At 50.3% G+C, this 16,581-nt stretch overlaps 1 protein-coding gene across 8 annotated transcripts in view; it reads right to left on the minus strand.

Moving 5' to 3' along the window:
- JSRP1 (junctional sarcoplasmic reticulum protein 1) overlaps positions 1-16,581 on the minus strand; it is a 185,685-nt gene that overhangs the window by 26,462 nt on the left and 142,642 nt on the right. For all 8 annotated transcript variants that reach the window (XM_085639997.1, XM_085639994.1, XM_085639993.1 and 5 more), the window contains 2 exons: positions 8,878-9,031; positions 473-625 (listed from right to left, as the gene is read on the minus strand). In XM_085639997.1, the coding sequence (XP_085496123.1) occupies positions 473-625; positions 8,878-8,947 (223 nt within the window). In that variant the 5' untranslated portion in view covers positions 8,948-9,031. The remainder of the gene's footprint in view (positions 1-472; positions 626-8,877; positions 9,032-16,581) is intronic.

Below are 16,581 nucleotides of genomic sequence, written 5' to 3' on the forward strand. Positions count from 1 at the left end.
AGTTTAGTGGCCTGAGTTGCTCAACCAGTCCTGCATTCTAGACTTGTAGTTCTGCTCAGTCCATTGTGAAATCAGGACCACAAGTCCCAGAAATCAAACAAAAAGCCTGGATTTTATGAGCTACTCACGCGCCAGCCTGGGGAACCTGAAAGAACTAAAGTTGGGTGTTGAGAGTCAAAGCCAATGCCAAGGTGATAAGGGTTTGAGGGGCAACTAGTTGGGAGTTCTCCCAAACTAAACGAGGTCAAACAATCTAAGAAATGCTAAGGCATTCAGACACACTGCATTTTTAAACCGGACGGTCAATTTAAAATGATTTGCATTCAGCAATACGAACAATAGACAAATAATCGCTTTTCAACATTATGAGTTTCTTATTATTGCCTTCCTTCTCAATTACCACAAAGACATCCCATCACTGCTTCCTGGAGAGTTGCCAAAGATCCTTCAGCTCGCCGTGGCCGACCCTTACCTTGCAGGATCTGGAAGCCCATGCTCAAGAGAGCCAGGAAGGAGGCCACCACTAGGCACTTGTTCAGCGAGATCCAATCCCAGGGCTCGGGCTCTCGCATGGGTCCCAGAGTCTTGGGCTCAAGTTTCTTCTTGATGGGAACTTGCTTGGAACCTGGGGAAAAAAAACAAAAAAAACATAAATGAATAGCCCGTGGACCTAATTCCAAGTCAGAATCTTATACATGGATCTACCAGCCAAATGGGGATTACAAGTAAAGGGGGAACACGCAAAAATGTCACCAGAAAAATCCTGGCTGAATGAGTAGACCACAAAACACACATCTGTGTGGAAACATAGATTCCTGTGGTTATTCCACATTTTGTACGGGAAATCTCAGATTTGGGTAGTAGTATCACATCTGTACATCACGGAACTATGTGGTATGAAGATTTCCAGGTGCTTTATGATCACATCGGGAATCCTGCGACACACGCATGTGAGACAAATAGGCAGACTAGGGGCTTGGTGGTGTTTTTGTGACATCCTTTTTACGAATGTGGCCACTCCCAGAGTAACTGAGATCAATCTGAACACAGATGTCTCCCTACTTAAGCTCTGTCATGCAGGATACTCATTCTGTTCACTCTGTTTGCTGTGGGCATCTATTTTCTGAAGCCCTGTATCATTTGCTGCATTTTGCAATACTTAAAATATCCCAATGCCATGTGGATTTATCGCATTGGTGCATGTTGCTATTATTAACCACACTAAAAAGTCTTTTCCAGTCACCAGCTTTACTCACCAACCTCAATCTCACTGTTTTCCTGATTGTATTTTCACACTCGCCTTTGGAAAAGTGCCCAATCCTTGGATCTCTGATGCCAAAGGTAAACCAGTTTCAACCGGACCAAGATTCAATGGCTAAGGCTTCTGCACACTGCCAATCAGAGTGAGCTGCCACCAGCGTTCCCCCCGCCACTCTGACTGGGAGGCATGCTGCAAATGTAAGGTGAAGTCTAGAGGTCACTGGTGACCCACTCCGTTCTCTATGGATATGGCTAACTAGGCTTCTCTCTAACCAGATGTGATCTCTCGTCAAGTGTCACAGGCATTGTTATTGTTGTTATTTGACATCTGTATCGTGCAGCAAGTGCCACTGGAATCCTATTCGTCTGTACAATCCCTGAAAGTGTATCAATGCTACTGGATCGAGGGGGCACGACTGCTTGGATTTCTGCAGAACCCTAAGATGATAGTTGTTTGGAATAGTAAATACCAGGAAGAAATCAGGATATAAACAAGCATTTGCATAATTATACTTACCTATACATGCTTACCTTGACGATATAATAGTAGTTGATATTCTGCAGTCAATATTTTTGTAGGGTGATGGTTATCACCTCGATACTGTGGCGTACAACTGTTACGGAGCATTGTGTGACGGAATATAAAAATAAAGGTCAGGTTCCGGAAGGTGGAGGGCTTAACATCAAATATGGCTGGTTCAATCACCAAACCTAAGAAAGACACAGGAAGTTCTTCCGAGTTCCACCGACGCAATGAGATGACTATCACTCGCCTGCAGGATAGGGTACAGAGGCTGGCAACCCAAGGATGCCGGCCAACATGTGAACTGTTGGATTATGTCAATTGCAAAAGGGTTGAATCTATATCGGGCCATTCTGCATTTTCTTTCCAGCACTTCAACAAGGAAGGCAATGCAGGTGCCACGATGCATGGATACTTTTACGTGTGAGTATGCACGGTGGTTAAGGGATAAAGAACACTTAATTTTGTCTTAAAGTTCTATTGCTAGAAACTGCAGATATATTCTTTTAAAGGACTACTACTCTATTCTGTCTCTTCAGGGTGAAACAATGCAGTTCCCTTTAGTTTGTTTAAAGGGACAGGCTGAAGGTGAGAAAATATGTTCAACCTTCAATCAATCAATCAATCAAGGAATTTATAACGCGCACTACTCACCCGGAAGGGTCTCAAGGCGCTGGGGGAGGGGGTCTGCTACTGCTCGAACAGCCAGGTCTTAAGCTGTTTCCTGAAGGCGAGGTGGTCCTGGGTCAGCCGCAGGTGGACGGGCAGGGAGTTCCATGTCTTAGCCGCCAGGTAGGAGAAGGATCTTCCTCCGGCGGTGGCTCTCTGGATGCGAGGGACGACGGCGAGGGCGAGGTACGCGGATCGTAGCTGTCGGGTGGGCGTGTAGAAGGTCAGGCGGTCGTTGAGGTACCTTGGGCCCAGGTCGTGGAGGGATTTGTGTGCGTGGGTGAGGAGTCTGAACGTGATCCTCTTGTTGACAGGGAGCCAGTGCAGGTCTCTTAGGTGGTTCGAGATGTGGCTGCGTCGGGGGGCGTCCAGGATGAGACGGGCGGAGGCGTTCTGGATACGCTGAAGTCTTTTCTGAAGCTTGGCTGTTGTACCGGCGTAGAGGGTGTTTCCGTAGTCTAGTCTGCTGGTGACGAGGGCCTGGGTGACAGTCTTCCTGGTCTCAGTCGGGATCCATCTGAAGATCTTGCGGAGCATGCGGAGGTTGTGGAAGCAAGATGAGGAGACGGCGTTGACTTGTCTGGTCATCGACAGGGAGGAGTCCAGGATGACGCCCAAGTTGCGTGCGTGGTCCGTTGGCTTGGGTGCGGTGCCCAGGGCCGGGGGCCACCAGGAGTCGTCCCATGCAGAGGGCGATGGTCCCAGGATGAGGACTTCTGTCTTGTCCGTGTTCAACTTCAGGCGGCTGATGTTCATCCATTCGGCGACATCTTTCATCCCTTCGTGTAGGTCGGCTTTGGCGGTGTCGGGGTCTCTGGTCAGGGAGAGAATCAGCTGGGTGTCATCGGCGTAGGAGATGATGTTGAGGTTGTGTTGGCGTGCGATGGCAGCGAGGGGTTTCATGTAGATGTTGAAGAGAGTGGGGCTGAGCGATGATCCTTGCGGGACGCCGCAGATGACTTCGGTGGCCTCAGAGCGGAACGGAGGGAGGCGTACTCTCTGTGTTCTGCCGGAGAGGTATGAGATGATCCATTCCAGAGCAATCCCCTGGATGCCGGTGTCGTTGAGGCGTTGGACTAGGGTGCGGTGGCAGACAGTGTCAAATGCTGCGGAGAGGTCAAGGAGGATGAGTGCCGCTGTTTCACCTTTGTCGAGCAGGGCTCGGATGTCGTCGGTGGCTGCGATGAGGGCGGTCTCTGTGCTGTGGTTGGCTCTGAATCCGGATTGCGATGGGTCGAGGGATCCGTTCGTCTCGAGGAAGGCGGCCAGCTGCTTGTTGACGACCTTCTCGATGACTTTGGCAGGGAAAGGAAGGAGCGAGATAGGGCGGAAGTTCTTGAGGTCGGTCGGGTCCGCAGTTGGTTTCTTCAGTAGTGCGCTGAGCTCGGCGTGCTTCCAGCTCTCTGGGAAGGTGGCTGTGTCGAAGGAGGCGTTGATGATGTCTCGGAGGTGGGGTGCGATGGTAGAGGCGGCCTTGTTGAAGACATGGTGGGGGCATGGGTCGGTCGGAGATCCGGAGTGGATGGTGTTCATCATGCGTGTCGTGTCTTCGAGGGTCACTTTGGTCCATGTCTGGAGGATAGCGGCGGGGTGCGTAGGTTCGGTCGATGGGTGCGGGGGTGGAGCGCCAAAACTGTTGTGGATGTCGGCGATCTTGCGGTGGAAGTACGAGGCGAGGGAGTCGCAGAGGTCCTGCGAGGGAGTGATGTCGTTGTTGCTGGTGCTGGGGTTGGAGAACTCCTTGACGATGTTGAAGAGCTCCTTGCTGTCATGGGCGTTCTTGTCCAGTCGTTCCTTCAAAGATTTCTTCTTGGTGGTGCGGATGAGCTGGTGATGTCTGCGGGTGGCGAGTTTGAGGGCGGTCATGTTGTCGGTGGTCTTGTCGAGGAGCCAGGCCTTCTCGAGGGTGCGGCAGGCCTTCTTGGAGTCCTTGAGTTCATCGGTGAACCAGGGGGCCTTCTTGCTTCTGGGCCTGGTGAGTGGGTTCTTCAGTGGGGCGAGGTCGTTGGCACAGGAGGTCAGCCATTGCGTGAGGTCGAGGGCTGCTGTGTTAGGGTCCGTTGTCCGGACCGGTGGGTTCTGGCTGAGGGAGGTGGTGAGCTGGTCGACGGTGATCTTGCTCCAGTTTCTGTGGGGAACCTGCTTCGGGTGGTGGTGGACCGTGTTCTTCTTGAAGCTGAAGTGGACGCAGCTGTGGTCAGTCCAGTGGAGTCCGGTGCAGTGGCTGAAGGTGATGTGCTTGCTGGATGAGAAGAGGGGGTCGAGCGTGTGGCCGGCGTAGTGGGTGGGGGTGTTGACCAGTTGCTGGAGTCCGAGGTTGGCGAGGTTGTCCAGCAGGGTGGTCGTGTTGCGGTCGTTGTTGTTCTCCAGGTGGAAGTTGAGGTCTCCGAGGAGGATGTAGTCGGTGGAGGGGAGGGCGTGAGGGCTGATGAAGTCCGTGATGTCTTCGCAGAACTGTGCGCGTGGTCCCGGGGGTCTGTAGATGAGGGTGCCTCTGAGGGTAGTCTTGGGGTCGGTGTGGATCTGGAAGTGCAGGTATTCGGCGGTGTTGAATGCGTCGGTGGAGTCAGTCGAGATGCGAATGGTGCTTTTGTGAACGATGGCGATGCCCCCTCCGGTCTGGTTGTTGCGATCCCTCCTGATGATCTTGTAGCCGTCCGGGATGGCTATGGCGATGTCGGGGGCTGAGGAGTCGTTCATCCAGGTTTCCGTGAGGAAGGCGACGTCTGGAGATGCGGTGTCGAGGAGGTTCCAGAGTTCCACGGCGTGTCTGTGGATGGAACGGGTGTTGATCAGGATGCACTTGAGGTGGTTGCTGTTGTCCGTCTTGGTGGGCGTGGTGCTTGTTCGGAGGCAGGAGAAGTTGCAGGATCGGCAGTCGAAGGGTCCATGGGTGCGTCGCGGGGACGCTCGGTGGCATCCGGGGGCTCGGGCGGGTTTGAGTGCGATGAGCGTAGCGAAGTCGTAGGTCCTGCGGGGGGGCTGGCGGGCGCGGGGGCCAGGGGGTCTGGCGCTGGGCGCGGTCCAGGCGCGGACGGGCGCAGACGGGCTTACCTTTGGCGCACCTTCGGCGCTCAGTCGGCGCTCCCGCTGCGCGCGTCCGCTGCGCGGTCGCTGGGGGGGCGTCATAAGTAAGGAGCCGGGAGGGAGGGTCCGCTGGGAGGCGGGAGGCTGGGTGGCCAATGGGCAGGGAGGAGAGGCGGGACTGCGGGCTCAGCGGCGGGAAACCAGGAAGGCGAGTGACCGGGGCAGCGGCGGCGGCGAGGAGGCGAGGAGAGTGGCCAGCAGCAGCAGGAGGAGAGCGGCGTGAAGCGGAGGTCAGCGCAGGTGAGGAGGGAGCGGCGTGAGCGGGGTCGGTACCAGCAGGTGGGCGACAGGCAACAGGCAGCAGCAGGCGACAGGCAGCAGCAGGCGACGGGCAGCAGCAGTGAGAGGTGAGCGACCGTCTGTGTGGGGCACAGGGGTCACACTGACCAGCCCGCCGCGGTCACCTTAAGTAAGGAGCCGGGAGGGAGGGTCCGCTGGGAGGCGGGAGGCTGGGTGGCCAATGGGCAGGGAGGAGAGGCGGGACTGCGGGCTCAGCGGCGGGAAACCAGGAAGGCGAGTGACCGGGGCAGCGGCGGCGGCGAGGAGGCGAGGAGAGTGGCCAGCAGCAGCAGGAGGAGAGCGGCGTGAAGCGGAGGTCAGCGCAGGTGAGGAGGGAGCGGCGTGAGCGGGGTCGGTACCAGCAGGTGGGCGACAGGCAACAGGCAGCAGCAGGCGACAGGCAGCAGCAGGCGACGGGCAGCAGCAGTGAGAGGTGAGCGACCGTCTGTGTGGGGCACAGGGGTCACACTGACCAGCCCGCCGCGGTCACCTTAAGTAAGGAGCCGGGAGGGAGGGTCCGCTGGGAGGCGGGAGGCTGGGTGGCCAATGGGCAGGGAGGAGAGGCGGGACTGCGGGCTCAGCGGCGGGAAACCAGGAAGGCGAGTGACCGGGGCAGCGGCGGCGGCGAGGAGGCGAGGAGAGTGGCCAGCAGCAGCAGGAGGAGAGCGGCGTGAAGCGGAGGTCAGCGCAGGTGAGGAGGGAGCGGCGTGAGCGGGGTCGGTACCAGCAGGTGGGCGACAGGCAACAGGCAGCAGCAGGCGACAGGCAGCAGCAGGCGACGGGCAGCAGCAGTGAGAGGTGAGCGACCGTCTGTGTGGGGCACAGGGGTCACACTGACCAGCCCGCCGCGGTCACCTTAAGTAAGGAGCCGGGAGGGAGGGTCCGCTGGGAGGCGGGAGGCTGGGTGGCCAATGGGCAGGGAGGAGAGGCGGGACTGCGGGCTCAGCGGCGGGAAACCAGGAAGGCGAGTGACCGGGGCAGCGGCGGCGGCGAGGAGGCGAGGAGAGTGGCCAGCAGCAGCAGGAGGAGAGCGGCGTGAAGCGGAGGTCAGCGCAGGTGAGGAGGGAGCGGCGTGAGCGGGGTCGGTACCAGCAGGTGGGCGACAGGCAACAGGCAGCAGCAGGCGACAGGCAGCAGCAGGCGACGGGCAGCAGCAGTGAGAGGTGAGCGACCGTCTGTGTGGGGCACAGGGGTCACACTGACCAGCCCGCCGCGGTCACCTTAAGTAAGGAGCCGGGAGGGAGGGTCCGCTGGGAGGCGGGAGGCTGGGTGGCCAATGGGCAGGGAGGAGAGGCGGGACTGCGGGCTCAGCGGCGGGAAACCAGGAAGGCGAGTGACCGGGGCAGCGGCGGCGGCGAGGAGGCGAGGAGAGTGGCCAGCAGCAGCAGGAGGAGAGCGGCGTGAAGCGGAGGTCAGCGCAGGTGAGGAGGGAGCGGCGTGAGCGGGGTCGGTACCAGCAGGTGGGCGACAGGCAACAGGCAGCAGCAGGCGACAGGCAGCAGCAGGCGACGGGCAGCAGCAGTGAGAGGTGAGCGACCGTCTGTGTGGGGCACAGGGGTCCTTAAGAAAAGATTAGATGTCTCAAGCCCTCTACCTTTCTACGGAGTTCAAAGAAAGTCATAAATGTACCTGTGGCTCTACAAACTTTGAAGATTTAAGATTTTCAGTAAATAAAACATGTTTTCAGTGGTATGCCTGAAAAAAACCTGCAACAGTTGCAATTGCCAGGATTCTGGATATCCTTTGTGAATTTCTCTTTCTGACAATCTGAAGAAATTTTCCATGCATAATGAAAATACATGCTGAAGAATTACACATGTACACAAATACATGTTGGAAGGATTACACATGTACACAAATACATGTTGAAGGATTACACATGTACACAAATACACGAAGGATTACACATGTACAACAAATACATGTTGAAGGATTACACACGTACACAAATACACGTTGAAGGATCACACATGTACAATTTTATCCTCCAAGGGAATTTTCTTTTCTCCTTTTCTCCATAAACCACTCCCCCCCCCCCCCCCCCCACTAACAATTTTAGGGTTGTTCCCTTCCATTTCCCGCCCTGGAAAGGGATTGCACCTCCCATTAACAGGACAAAATCCCACGGGGTAACAATGGGTTGGAGAGGAGTTTGTGAACACACACAACGTTTGAGGGGTACACAAAAATATGGGCTACCATCTCACACCGTTCCCCTGAAAAGCCCACAATATGGTTAGTAGATTTACTGAAACTAAAATAGCCTTTAATAACAAATGCAAAACCACTTCTGCAATACACAGGATTTGATTTTACAATCCTGAAGGGCTACGTGCATGTGTAAATTAAGTGTGTTTATGTGTGCCGCCGTGTTAGGATCTCCATGGAGTCCTAGACGGGTGAATCTTGTGCTTCCTCATGGAACAGTGATAACTTACAGGCAGCAGACACTTAATAATACCAGCAACCCTATGGTCCTCACTGAAGTCAGCCACCTCTTGAAAGAAAAATACCTTTTCAAGAGCATCAAGAATCAGCCCTGGCTAATTTAAGGACATCTAAGATTTGGTCCACACTACTACTTTGTATGTTAAGCAACAAGGGCATTTGCATGGGAAATCTTTTTGACCGGCTGAGTTGTACAAGTTGCTGTCTTCACAGCAGTAGCTGAGCAGGGGGAACAACCTTTACAACGCAACTTTTACACCACACTACCATTACAACGAAACTTTTACAACGCATGCGATGTTACAATGCATGCTTTTACAACGCAAGTCTTTACATCGACTTGCACTAGATGGCGTGCTAACATTAGAAATAGTGTAGTTTACTATCCAAACACCTTCCCTACTGCAACGTGGACTGGAGTTAGAATAGTAAATTACACATTTCTAATGTCAGCACGCCATCTAGTGTATGTCGATGTAAAGACTCGCGTTGTAAAAGCATGCGTTGTAACATCGCATGCGTTGTAAAACTTTCGTTGTAACAGCATGCGTTGTAAAAGCATGCGTTGTAACGTCATACATCCGCTGAGCAGGTGTGCATTGTGGGCTTACTCGTTTTTGGGTCAGCGCTTCGTTTCTTCGGGGCCTTGCTGCTCATCGCTTCGGATGCTGTGCCACTCATTTCACTCGGAGTCTCCAGAAACTCTTCTATGTCTTCGGTTATCTGCAGCTCATACTTCTTTCGCCTTTGGTCCGGTTCTTCTTCCTGGGGGGAGAATAAAGACAAGGATGAAGTTAGTTCATTTCATGAAGCAACAGAAGAGTCTGGCATCATGTCCAGCAAGGCCTGCGAAGTTGAGCACTTTTCCAATGTCCTGCCAGTAAAGTAGATCACTCGCCTATTTCATCACCCCTCCCAGGACTAGAATGATTCCCACTTTAACTCTTTCTACGTTCAAGTGTATAAAAATAAATTAAGGGAAAGGTATAGAAATTAAAAAGAAGATTGGCAAAGGGTGCATCAGTTGAGGACGGCCCTGGCAACCTTCTTTTTTCCACAAGGAGTACCAGCGCACCAACATGTGGCAAACTTTGGATTTTGCAAACACAAGGAGATGATGGACGGGGCGCTGAAACTTTTTAGACACTCACCCCCAGTCACAGATCTGGGTTGAATGCATCATCATTCTTTAGCTCACTTCACCACCTCAGTTCAGACCCAGCTATATGCAAATCAGTCTTGACCCTGTGCCTCATGGGAACAGTCCAGCCCGAACTGCCAAGCCATGTCTTCCCTGGACCGAAAACAAGCATCCTGGGACCGGATTCGGATTTTAGGCAACCTTTTAGAGGTGCTTAAGTTTTTCTGTCCCTCAGAGAAAGAGAAACTTACCAATTGATCCTTGTTTCTAAGACTGCCATAAGTTTCAACATTATGAGTATTTGCCCACTTGCAGCCTATGGTACTTGAAGCTGGTAAGGTGATGAGAACTCGAATCCATTTTTCCCTTTTCCAATATCCTTTCCAGCCTCCTGAGGTGTTTACTGCAAACTGACCTCATGCTATACGCCTACTATTCAGTTTACAGGCAAACCAAGAGGTGTGGCATGCAGCAGTCTACGCGGTGTCTTGACAGAGTTAATATATGTTACATCTCTTAACATATGCTAACATAAATCATGTACGAGTGTTGAAATAATTCACTTATCATCAGGATCAAGATAAGGAACTGAGGTTTCTTGCTTCATTCAAGCAAAGCAAGCAGAATAAATTTGAATCTTTGTGTGCAAAAATGCCACATCACTTGTTTCTGTGTGGTTTAGGCCGGAGGGGAAATTCCGGTTTTGTCAGTTTTTCCGTTACAGCAGTTGCAGTTATGAGGCAAAACTTTATCTCCTAAGAGAGATCTTGCTAAGGCTTTAGCTACTGTACTAACAGGGTTCTGAAAGTGTGTTGCATCTTATATAGTTTCCCAGTCCCTTTAAATATTTTGTATACGTTTGATTCTGGCACATGGCATCTGCAATAGGGTTCTGAATAGAACTGAAACTCTGCCAGATGGACTTGTCTGTTTGAGCTGTTTGGTACTGTGCCATTGAACATGAAACTCTTATCCTTCAACTTTCTGGATTTAAACTTATTTTCTGGATGCCAACAAAGTATTATCTATTAAAGCTTCTGAATTCTTCACATGAAAGTATTGTGTACAGCTCAATGTTGCATCATAGGATTTCGATTGAGCGGGCCCCACCTGCTCCACAGAAATGCTATGAAAAAAGCAGCATACGTTCTCCTTAAATATGGCAGGACAGAAAGAGAAACCAGAAGCTGGGGAACATGCTGTGAATGGGGACATTTAAACGAGAACCCTCTTTGGAAAAGGCATAACTTAGGGCTTTATTTAGAACTAGGAAGACGGGTTACTTCATCACAACGGTGATGGATATCATGTCCGCGGAATATAAATCCCATTACATCTGTGGGATTTATATTTCGGGGGACAGGATATCCGTCGTCGTTGTGATGGAGTAACCTGTACGCCGAGATCTAACTCGGGCCCTTAGCAATATATGACACAATAATAAAATGCGACAAGGCAACTATGGCGATCTAGACTCATTGACTAGGGGTGCGTGATGAATAATGTCTGGGGTCTATATTTTATTTACCTTAGTAATATTCATATTCGCAGTCGTGGTGTTAACAGTTATTATGGTTGTAATTCTAATTCATTTAGATTAGCATACAATAACAACTAACTAATAACCCCTTCAGCGCGGCGCGGATTACCGCGCCGTGCTGAAGGTTCCGTGCGCGGGCGGGGCCGTGACGGAGCGGTTCTGTCATGCGCACAGCGCAACCGACGCGCATGACGGAACCGCTCCGTCACTCGCATCGAAGGGGTTATACAATATGAACAATTGTTACTTACCTGTAAACAGGTGGTTCTCCAGTATTGGTGTCTTTCATAGATTCACATGCTTGAATATTCCCCGTCGTCGGAGTGGGAGTCCCACGGTAAATTATATAGCAATATATACAGTGATAATATATATATATATATATATATACCTATACATACGTAATCATATAAAAACAGAGATATAAGCATATAATAACCTCAAGAATGTCCCTATATGAAATTTCCATAGAGATACATGGAAAGAGAAAAAAGACATTCGCAGTCTATCTCTGTCATTATGTTAGTCCGAACTCTGGCCAATCAGGCGCCAGCTCCTCTCTAGAACCTTCTCCTCAGAGCTCCTCACCTCAGATTTTCGTAGCACCATAGTGACTTAGAGTGTATGAGGAGAAGAGAGCCTCTGAAGGGAGGAGGGAGGGTCGCATGTGAATCTATGAAAGACACCAATACTGGAGAACCACCTGTTTACAGGTAAGTAACAATTGTTCTTCTCCAGTATTGGGGTGTCTTTCATAGATTCACATGCTTGAATATAGAATAGCTAGCAGTAACAATCATCATTGTTTCCATGATCACACAGCTTCGAAATTGTAATGACAATCAATCTTCTTATGCATATGACAGTACTGAATAACTGTAACAGTATAAATGCATCATTATGTCAATTATAAATGGAAACAATATGGAGGAGGGAAGGAAGAGGCTCATCTTATTTAAAAAGATTGCGAAGCACTGCCTGCCCAACTGCAGCATCCTCCTCATTTAAAGTTGTCAAGCAATAGTGTCTTGTAAACGTGTGTCTGCTCGACCACGTAGCTGCTCTGCAGCTCTGATGCAAAGGCACTCCAGCAAATAAAGCAGTTGAGGAAGACATTGCTCTGGTGGAGTGAGCCCTCACTGGTGACTGCAATGGCTTGTTTGCCCTTTTGATGGCAGAAGACGATGGCAGCTGAAAACTTAACGTGCAATAGTTGGTTTCGTCAGTGGACGACCCTTGTGAAAGCGTCCATAAGCTATGAATAGTTGATCAGTCTTTCGTAAAGCAGCCGTTCTGCTGATGTAGAATGTGAAACATCGTTTCACATCCAGGGAATGTAATCTCTGCTCCGCAGGAGTTTGAGGATCAGCAAAGAAAGTTCTTAAAATCACTGGTTCGTTAATGACAGTCTGAAGGCACCTTCAGCAAGAAAGTTGGATTTGTACGCAATACTACAGAATCTGGTTTGAACTGTAGGAAAAGGTGGATTTATTGTAAATGCATGAATGTCACGGACGCGACGTGAAGACGTTAGCGCCCGAAGAAGAGCCACCTTCCATGTTAGATACTACAACTAGACCTTGTGAATCGGTTCGTACGGTGGTCTCATTAGTTGAGCCAATACAATGTTCAGATGCCACAATGGAGGAGGGCGTCTAACAGGAGGAAATTTGCAAAATAACCCCTAGAAGAATTGATGGATAATCCTTGAAGAACAAAGGGAAGTTGAACCATCCGGACGGAAACGGAAAATTGCCGCCAGAAAAAACCCCTAAAGGTTGCATGAGAGAACCCGGAGTTAGCTAAATGCAAGAAGAACGGTAACAATTGTTCTGGTGTGGAGTGAAAACAGGTGCACCCCATTAGATGCACACCAGTGGAGAACCTTTTCCACTTCAATTTGTACGTTTTCACCGTAGAAGGAGCCCTCGCCTGAGCCAAAATGTGTCTACAGTCCTGTGTAATATCTAAATGGGCAAATTCACAGTGCTCAGGTTCCAAGCTGATAAGCTCAGTGAGGAGGGATCCGGATGACAAATTTTTCCCCTTGTCCATCGTGAGAGATCTGCACGAGGATGTAGAAGGATTGGTTCGCATAAAGACAGTAGGAGTAGTTCTGAGAACCATGCCTGCCGAGGCCAACGGGGGGCTATAGAAGTAGATGGCAAGGTTGCCTCCGCATCTTCCACAGAAACTCGAGGTACGAGTGGGATTGGGGGAAGAAAAAACGTAGTCAAACAGATCGTACCAGTCCATCAAAAAAACATTGCCCAGAGATCTTTTGTGGGGATGCCAGCTTGTGTAATCTCGGCATTTCCGGTTCTCTAGTGTGGCAAAGAGATCCAGCTGTGGGCGACCCCATCGTTGAAATATCCTCTCTAGAGTTGGTTGATGCAACTCCCATTCGTGGGTCGATGAGGAGGACCTGCTCAGGGAATCCGCCAGGATATTGGATACCCCCGGTCGATGAAACTGCTGCAATCGTGATGCGATGGTTGACAGACCAATCCCAAATCGACTGAGCTAGTCGAGACAGTTTCGGAGATTTTGTCCCGCCCTGCTTGTTTATATAGTGCATGCAGGTTGTATAGTCTGTCTGTATCAGGACTGATTCTCCTTGGACTAAAGGATGAAAAGCTTTGAGAGACAGAAATATATAGCCATGAGTTCCAACCTGTAGAAGTGCCAGGTTTTTTGACATATTGACCATTTTCCTTGTATTGATAAATCCTCCAAATGAGCACCCCATCCTTCCAGAGAGGCGTCTGTTATTGTCATGTCTGGTACCATTGTCAGAAAAGAAATGCCTTTCGTTAGATTTAACGGTTGTGTCCACCACCTTTGCGCCAACCTCATCCGATCTATGACGTTTAAAACATCGTTTAAAGAACCTGTAACCAGGCGTTCTTGGACATCCAGTACTCCTTGGATGGGGCGTGTCTGTAATCTGTAATGAGGGATCAATGCAATGCATGATGACGCCATTTTCAGAAAGGACTTCAATATTCTTACAGAAACTGATCTTTTTGATCTGATAAGGGTTACCAGTCGGAGAATTATTATTATTTTTTTTTTTGAAAACGGTCTTGGGAGAGAAGTGCCCTTGCTGACACGGTCTAAAGTTGCTCCCAGAAAATCCGTGCGATGAGAAAGGCTGTAGATGGGACTTTGTGGTATTTATGGAGAGCCCTAAGGCGCGAAAAACATCTCCTGTCAAAGATGTGTGTGTTGTAGAAGTTGAACTTTCGATTGTGATTTTAGGAGATAGTCGTCCAGAAATGGAAAGATCTGAACACCCTGGAACGTAGGAACGCTACCACAGGGGCTAGCACCCTTGTAAACACTCGAGGGGCCGAGCGTAGTCCGAATGGTAATACTTTGAACTGGAAAATCCTCTCGACCCACTCGAAAACGAAGAAAATTCCGATGTCGTAGTATGGAGATATGTAAATATGCATCTTGGAGGTCGATTGTTTCCATGAAATCTCCTTGTGAAAATAAATCGCAAGATCTCTACAAGCGTTCGCCTACGAAAAGATTGTTTCTTTAGATACCTGCTGAGAGCCCTCAGATCTAGAATGGGCTTCCATTCCCCCTTCCTTTTGGTGATAAGGAAGAATCGGGAATAAATCCTTTCCCTCTTTTGAGATCTTGGTACTACTCCTATGGCTCCCTTGTGTTATAGAAATTGAACTTGCTGTAACAGTTCTTTGATACGAGCCGGTGGTAGTCCGGTAGGTGGTGTGGGTGGAGGGAATTCGATGAACTCCAAAGTGTGACCTCTTTCTATAATTTCCAAAACCCAACGGTTCCTTGTATGGAGGACCCTTGAAAATAGTACCGATAGATTCGACCTCCAATTTTCTGGGACTGATGGAAGTCATGTCTCTTAGGAGTGTAACCCTTGTAAGAGGATTTTCCTCTGTAAGTCTTGGAAGACTGCTGTCGAGAAGTTTGCTGTTGGTTAGAGGAATATCGGTTTGAACCCTGGTTATAAGGTCGATATTGTTTGATTCCTCTTCGAAAATTAGAGGAGGTGCCGCGTCCGCGTGCACCCCGAAAGGGCTGTTTTCAAAATTGCAATGTGCCCAGAGAGCGAGCAGTATCTGTATCTTTCTTTATCGATTGGAGAGCTTCATCCACCTGATCTCCGAATAAAACTTCCTCGTCATATGCCATGGTCTTGGACGGTTCCGGCAGATGCTCGACTAGTGTTGACATATCCGCCCATACTTGACGGTCCTAACGACCCAGGATGGCTAAAGCATTAGCCGCTCTCACCATGGTGGAAGCCATCGAAGAGAATTTTCACCCTATGGCATCCAAACGACATCCACCACGATCAGGTGGTGCAGTGATCGTAGATGCAGGGTTTCTAGCCCGGCGCCGGAGAGGGAGATGGTGTTTGGGCAAGATAGTTATCCCACTCCGCCATACCATCATCATCATCATCAGCATCGCCACCATCATCGAGAATCTCACCATCCTCCATGTCCTGAGGAATTTCTTCTTCTTCAGTATCATGAGGAGGTACTGTCCGAGTTGAAGAATGTCTCAGCGGTACTGTAGGTATTACCACAGAAAGTATTGGAGCCGGTACCGGTTCCGATATAGTTGTTGGCACCACTGGAGTAAGCGGAACCACAGACACTTGTGGTGATAAAGGAAAAAAACGCCGATTATAGTCGTCCAACATGAGTTGCAGAATAGTTATCAGTGACAATGGTAGCGTTGCAGTTTGTCTTCCGTAGGAATTTCTTCCTGATAAAATAGTTCATCACTATTATCTTCCTGGCATCTTATTACTAAATCTAAGGGACTGTGTCACAACCGATTCAGCTAAACTTTCTTCTGAATCTTGATCTGAGTCAGTGGTAAAACAATGGTGAAGGAAGGTGGGAATCCTCCACCGATATAACCTCACCCGACATATCTTGTCAAGTACTCGGTGGTAATGGTATTAAAGGAACAGCAGCAAAGGACGAAGTAGTCGCTGTATATGTGGAAGAGATTTGGATTTTTAATGACCTCTGTGCAGAAGTCGTCTTTTTTAAACCCTTATTTTCACCGATGAGACTGCAGTCGACGGGCTCTGAGGCATAGAAGGCTATTGAAGAGATCTTTGTAGACTGAATCGTCGACGGAATCATCGTCGACGGAATCATCGTCGACGGAATCATCGTCGACGGAATCATCGTCGACGGAATCACCGTAGACGGAACCACCGTAGACGGAACCACCGTAGACGGAACCACCGTAGACGGAACCACCGTAGACGGAATCATCGTAGACGGAACCACCGTAGACGGAACCACCGTAGACGGAACCACCGTAGACGGAACCACCGTAGACGGAATCATCGTAGACAACCACCGTCGACGGAACCTCCGTCGACGGAGCCATCGTCGACGGAGCCATCGTAGACGGAACCATCGTAGACGGAACCATCGTAGACGGAACCATCGTAGACGGAACCATCGTCGACGGAACCACCGTCGACGGAGCCACCGTCGACGGAGCCACCGTCGACGGAGCCACCGTCGACGGAGCCACCGTCGACGGAGCCACCGTCGACGGAGCCACCGTAGACGGAGCCACCGTAGACGGAGCCATCGTAGACGAAGCCATTTTTTT

This window comes from Triturus cristatus, chromosome 12, assembly GCF_964204655.1.
Source record: "Triturus cristatus chromosome 12, aTriCri1.1, whole genome shotgun sequence".
NCBI classification, from domain to species: Eukaryota; Metazoa; Chordata; class Amphibia; order Caudata; family Salamandridae; genus Triturus; species Triturus cristatus.